Source organism: Sipha flava, unplaced genomic scaffold (assembly GCF_003268045.1).
Source record: "Sipha flava isolate LNK unplaced genomic scaffold, YSA_version1 35a_pilon_pilon, whole genome shotgun sequence".
NCBI lineage: Eukaryota > Metazoa > Arthropoda > Insecta > Hemiptera > Aphididae > Sipha > Sipha flava.
The window spans coordinates 1,038,793-1,044,542 of NW_020273058.1; the positions used below are offsets into that span (position 1 = coordinate 1,038,793).

Here is a 5,750-nt window from a genome sequence, read left to right on the forward strand (position 1 = left end):
AATCCAGTGTTTTAAACTTTTTTTGGAATTATAAACACGACCGTAGTCGATTATACGTAAGTCATGCGTATGCATTATTGTTACTTCGTTCCTAGTCAAATTAAGAATGCAAAATTATACATTAATTTTTACTTGTTTATACTATTTTTTCAGCGGAGCTGTTTGTTTTGATTAAAAAAAAAAGAAATAAATCTTTTAACAAAATCGAAACAATTAAAAATTACACATCGAAATTATTTTTTATATATGGTATTATTTTATTTATTTATGTATGCGAGATATATGAATAAACACAGTTTCCTTGTGTAACCGGAGAATACACGTATTATTGATACCTATATTTAAAATTGTTTTTTTAACAATTATGTGTTAAAATAAATAAAACAGAACTAAATAAATAAATGTGTAACTTTGATTATTATTATATGTGTAATATACGACCGGTTTCGAATTATGGAAATAATTATCTTTACCAGGTTACGCATTCATTTATTTGTTTATTTCTACAAAACTATTTATTTATATATTTAAACATTATTTTAAAATCTCGTGTCAAAAAAAATGTAACTTAAAATCATAAATCATAAAAGGTTTTTTTTCCAGTTGAATTATATTATGAGGCGGAATAAATGATGTAAATAATATATATATAATATACTACTGTAATCCATTATTAGTATATTTATATAAAATGCACAAAAAATAATGTTTTATATAATTATTATTTTAATAAATATTACATAACAATATGCCAACATGAATATATCCATCTTTTATAATAATATTCAACGTTTAACAGGAATTTGATTTGCTATCATTAATCACAACTTTATTTCCAGCACCAGGTTTGAGAAATTTTAAAGACTCATCCAATGCCTTAGCCAATTCAGATATTGATTGAAACGCTTTATTTACATCGTCTTTCAAACCTCGTATTTTGACTAAATTGTTTTTAGTCGCGGCTAAAATATCGAACCAAATATTATTTATCAATAAACAAAATGCGAAAAAACAAATAAATCAACATTATTAATTACCTGGACTGGGAAATGTAATTTTAACGTTAAAGGTTTCTTGAAGTTGTATAACGTTTTTACCCTTAATTCCGATCATAGCTCCGTGATGACGTTGATCAATTAAAATTTCTTTTTCACTTACATTTTTTAACTTCAATATAATTTCCTCCAATTCCTAATAATAATTTAAATTGTTAGAAAACCACGAATGAAACTACATGATGGACATTTTTTGAAATACCCAATTTTGTTAATATATAAGACTTGTACATTTTTTTGGGACAAGATAAATTCTTTAAAAAAAAAAATTCTCAACAGAAATTTTGTAGAAAATTAAACCTAATGTATTAAAAATTAATTTTTAATGAATCGATATCGATTTTTGTTAACATTTAATTTTCAAATGATTATAAATCTATTTTTTAACATAACGCTAATTTTTTAATAACTATTAAGATACATAAATAATGGAAAGTTGTAGTACATTTTCAGACTTTTTGTTGAATTTCAATAATTTTATCTACATACAGTTCATGATATTTTCAAGTATTTATCAAGAATTTAATTAATAATAATAATAATAATATATATTTATTGGCCAGAAAAATTACAATGATTTTATATATAACATAGTTAAATGGTCCATCTCACTACTGAGGATTACTTCTTATCGGATATCGATAACCGCGAGAGATTTGACTATATTAAGTTTGATTAATTTGTTTTTTGATGCAAAAAATTTATTTTAGATTGAAGAAGGGCAAAACCATCAAATTCTTACAATTTTTATTTACATTGATATTATTACGATATTAGTTTACAAATATTTAGATCAGTGTTTATTAAATTCATCATATTAAACAAGACAAAATATCCCCTTAGATAATCGAAAAATGAAAAAATGTATATAACTAGTTCTATACACAAAATTGTGCAACAATCTTTCCTTACCACTTTTATAAATAGTAACAAGTAATTTATATTTGCCCAAAATTTCAAATTGATTGTGATAATGGTTTTGACTGTACACAAATCACTGACCGAGTGATACATGAATTAAGATTTAGAATAACCCAAATGTTTTAAATAATATCTACGTTTTTAAAATTTCAATGAATGGTTTTAGTGGTTACCACAATCATACGGGATATAATTAAAAAAATTTATATTTCGATTCGTTGAAACATATTTTTGCTACATACTTTTATTGCTTTTGCCGTACTATTTCTTGTTCCGGTAACATTAATAATCTCGGACGTATTTTTAATGCTAGGTATATGTATTCGTGCTCCGGTACGTATTTCGATATCTTTTCGGACCGCTCCTTTTTTACCCATTAATTTACCATGATGTTCCTTAGCAATATTAATAGTACGAGTAATGTTCTAAAGAAAAAAATATTATTATAATTATTTATGCGTACAAAAAATTATAAAATAACAAATGATTCGTCAATTTTTTATTATACACATTTAAGTATTAAAATATTAAAAAAAATATATATATATAATTCATAATTCATTTATAATTTGCGCACAAAAATATACTTAATTACAAACAATTTACTTGGGTTTGGAAAAAAGCGATGATCTTAAGTTTCGCTTGATCAACGTTAACTCTTTTTCCCCTGACGAGAAAAGTCGATTCCATATTTTTTGATGTGCTAATCTCTACTTCCACATTAGTTTGTATAGCAATTTTTCTAAGTACATCTTTATATTTTTCTCCCGCGCATGGTTTACACTCTTCCATATTACAATTTTCGGCAGTTATTGTAAATACCTACAAATTGTACTGAATAAAAACTATGTTTTTATTTTATTTTTACTCCAGATATAAATTCACAAAAACTTTTTAAAGCTTAACTATTCATACAAAAAGAAAATATTGTTAAAATATTAATAAAAATAATCGTTATCTTTTTTTTTTCGTTGCACAGATAAAGAAGATAAATAAGAAAAACTGCTATAAACAGATATTATTTTATACAACTTTTTTACCAATTTACAGTTTACTTTTACATTACAGTAAATTAATAGCTATTGGAATATAAAAACAGCATAGTTAACAAAACTTTTCAAACACCTATCAATATAATTATTTAATCATCATAATATTTGTATAGTAGTATATTTTAAGTCAAAGCGTAATAATGAAACTACGAATATATTACAAGTCATCAATAATAAAACAATTTTCTTTTTTTTCGGCCCTGAGGGGGGTTTGAACCCGGGAACCCCCCGTATGTTATGCCACTGTCCTGAACTGACTACATGGTTATAATCGTGATAACGCATCGGTCACATTACAATCCCAAAGACATGTAATCATGTTTATCGTTCTGATACTAATTAAATATTATTAAAATGACTTCATGAATTACTTCATTTACAGTTGAAGTTTTAACTTTAATCTGTTTTGCAGACACTGCACTCTGACGCTTGGTCCTTATGTTGTCCAACGTCTTTAAAGACGGTAATGCCGGAAACACAGTGGCATAGCTGGTGCCGTTGTATCCTGCAACTCCTGTGCTAGTAAGGTTGGACACAACTGGTACACTGTTCATCTTTAGAATATTATTCTGATCTCAAGTTTTAGTCCTGAAAAAATACCAAAGACTTATCTGTTTCAAAACAAAACTGAGAACACTAATCAAAATCTGAATAAATGTAGTAATTTATTTCAGTCTAATTTGATATGAATGCTCAATTAGTGTGGTGGTTTAGAAAATGATTTAACACTTCATATAAATCAAATAGATATTTTTCTATGACTATAAACAATTGACAAACAGATTCAATCACCAATAGTTACGAATATGCAAAATATTATTGTAATATCGATACATAACATGTGTGCAGAGTGTACCGCGCAAACGGGCCCCAAGGCTTACATACATTTGGGGACCCTTATTCCCAGCCTGAAATAAACTACACTTTACACACAATTATTTGATAATAAAAAGAAAATTTTTTAAAATTTAGATAAGATTGTTATAATGTTTTAGAATAATATAATATTTATTTAATAATGAGTCCATTGAGTATTTGAGTAGGAATACAACATACCTACCTAAACTACTTAAATAAATTTACTACATAAATATAGTGAAGTATAACAGTTATAGGCAGTGATGTATTGCTAAAATAAATCATGGGTAGACGCCTTATTTCATTTAGTAACTATCATATGGTAGGAACCAATAAAATGTTTTGTCGCTTCGCTGGAACAATATTTATTTTACGTATATTATAAACCTGATATAATATTATACTTTTGTATTTATTCTATAATACAAATTACTAACATGCTATACAAATGGACTAATTATTTTATTTTTTATTTTAAGTGGTTATTGATTTTTAATTTAACCACTCTTCATATCTCTATCATTGATTAAACATACATATGTATACAACGTAATTATTTATGTATAACAATATTAATATATTCGAAAAGACGGCAATTAGAATGATACAACTTGATATGATGTTGTGGGTAAAACCCTTCGTGATAATTCTTATAGTTTATTATTATACAGGCGCGACATTCACAACACTCCAATAAATGTGCGTTTTTCGATTTACTTTGTTCGTCATACTTTTATGGGACACATTATGAATTATTATGAATTGGGTCCGGACGTATTTTATGGAGTACATGAGTCCGGTCCCAGTATATTTAATAGAGTGCATGAGTTGGGTCCCGATATACTCTAGCCTATTAGCGTTACCCAGGAGACACCACGAGGAGGTTGGCTAGAATGTCTCCCAAAAATGTTGTTTTTGTTACTTTAAGGTAACGTTCTGATGTAGATATTATTAAAATATTAAAATTATTATTAAATATGAGACATTTTTTTTTTTTTTGTTACTTTTATTGTTTTTTTTTTTTTTTATCGGAAATATTTGTACTATTTTAAACTAAGCAACAAAATTTAAAAGACACATCTTTTACAAAATTTAAGCGGCTCAATTCTCCACTAGTAAAACTAAGCATTCCTCGTAAAAATTTTTCTTTTTTTACTTTTTTGATTGGCTGTGTGGCTGAGCTCCGAAGTGATACGTAAATTTCACTTTGGATCCCAAGTAAAATTTCTATTAAAACAAAAATGTTAGGATGTGCTGCACTGAAACTAGCATTTAATTTTGCATGAAAACTTTCACAACTATTTGTGGTTGCTGCAAACTCGGCCCAAATATTAGGAGGAAATAATGCATCTTGCTCAATATATGTTTTTAGAAGATAATCACAAAATTTATCGACGTTTGTATTAATTGGTTTGATAGTTATTAAGTCATCAATAAAACAATTAAATACCTCCTCTGGTTTCAAAAACGGTAAACCAAAAACACACTTAAGATAGTCACTTATATCATTATCGAAACGTTTATACGTGTTTGATATCCCAAGCTGTTGAATTTTTCGCCACCATCTTTATGCTAAGTGAAATCTACAACCCTTAATAATAGCATTTGGCCAAACACACTTGACAGACGTATGAATTGACACCTCAAAATCGACATATATTTCGGTAGGTTGAAAATTCAGTTGAAGAGACGTGCAATAACTCACAATATACTGAAAAGCTTTAGTGTACGTTTCTAATATTTTGTTGGGTAATACCAAGAAAACCAATGATACATACAATCCATTTCGAAATCCATGAATAGTAAAAAGTTGTAAAAATTATTTCGTACAAATTTTAAACGTCCCGTCCATGTATACTTTAGT

The 5,750-nt window shown here is 26.9% G+C and overlaps 1 protein-coding gene across 1 annotated transcript; it reads right to left on the minus strand.

Moving 5' to 3' along the window:
• Positions 1-792: 792 nt before the first annotated feature.
• LOC112687591 (vigilin-like) lies at positions 793-3,582 on the minus strand. The gene is made up of 5 exons (XM_025560385.1): positions 3,400-3,582; positions 2,583-2,798; positions 2,219-2,401; positions 1,038-1,191; positions 793-962 (listed from the first exon to the last, which is right to left on the minus strand). The coding sequence occupies exons 1-5, from the start codon at positions 3,580-3,582 to the stop codon at positions 793-795; spliced, it is 906 nt and encodes a 301-aa protein (XP_025416170.1).
• Between the last annotated feature and the right edge of the window lie 2,168 nt (positions 3,583-5,750).

Coding starts and splice junctions, on each gene's coding strand:
- LOC112687591 (XM_025560385.1), bottom strand. CDS start 3,582: ATGAACAGTGTACCAGTTGTGTCCAACCTTACTAGCACAGGAGTTGCA. Junction 2,799..3,399: donor AAACTTCAACTGTAAATGAA/GTAATTCATGAA, acceptor TACAATTTGTAG/GTATTTACAATAACTGCCGA. Junction 1,192..2,218: donor GTACGGCAAAAGCAATAAAA/GTATGTAGCAAA, acceptor AATTATTATTAG/GAATTGGAGGAAATTATATT.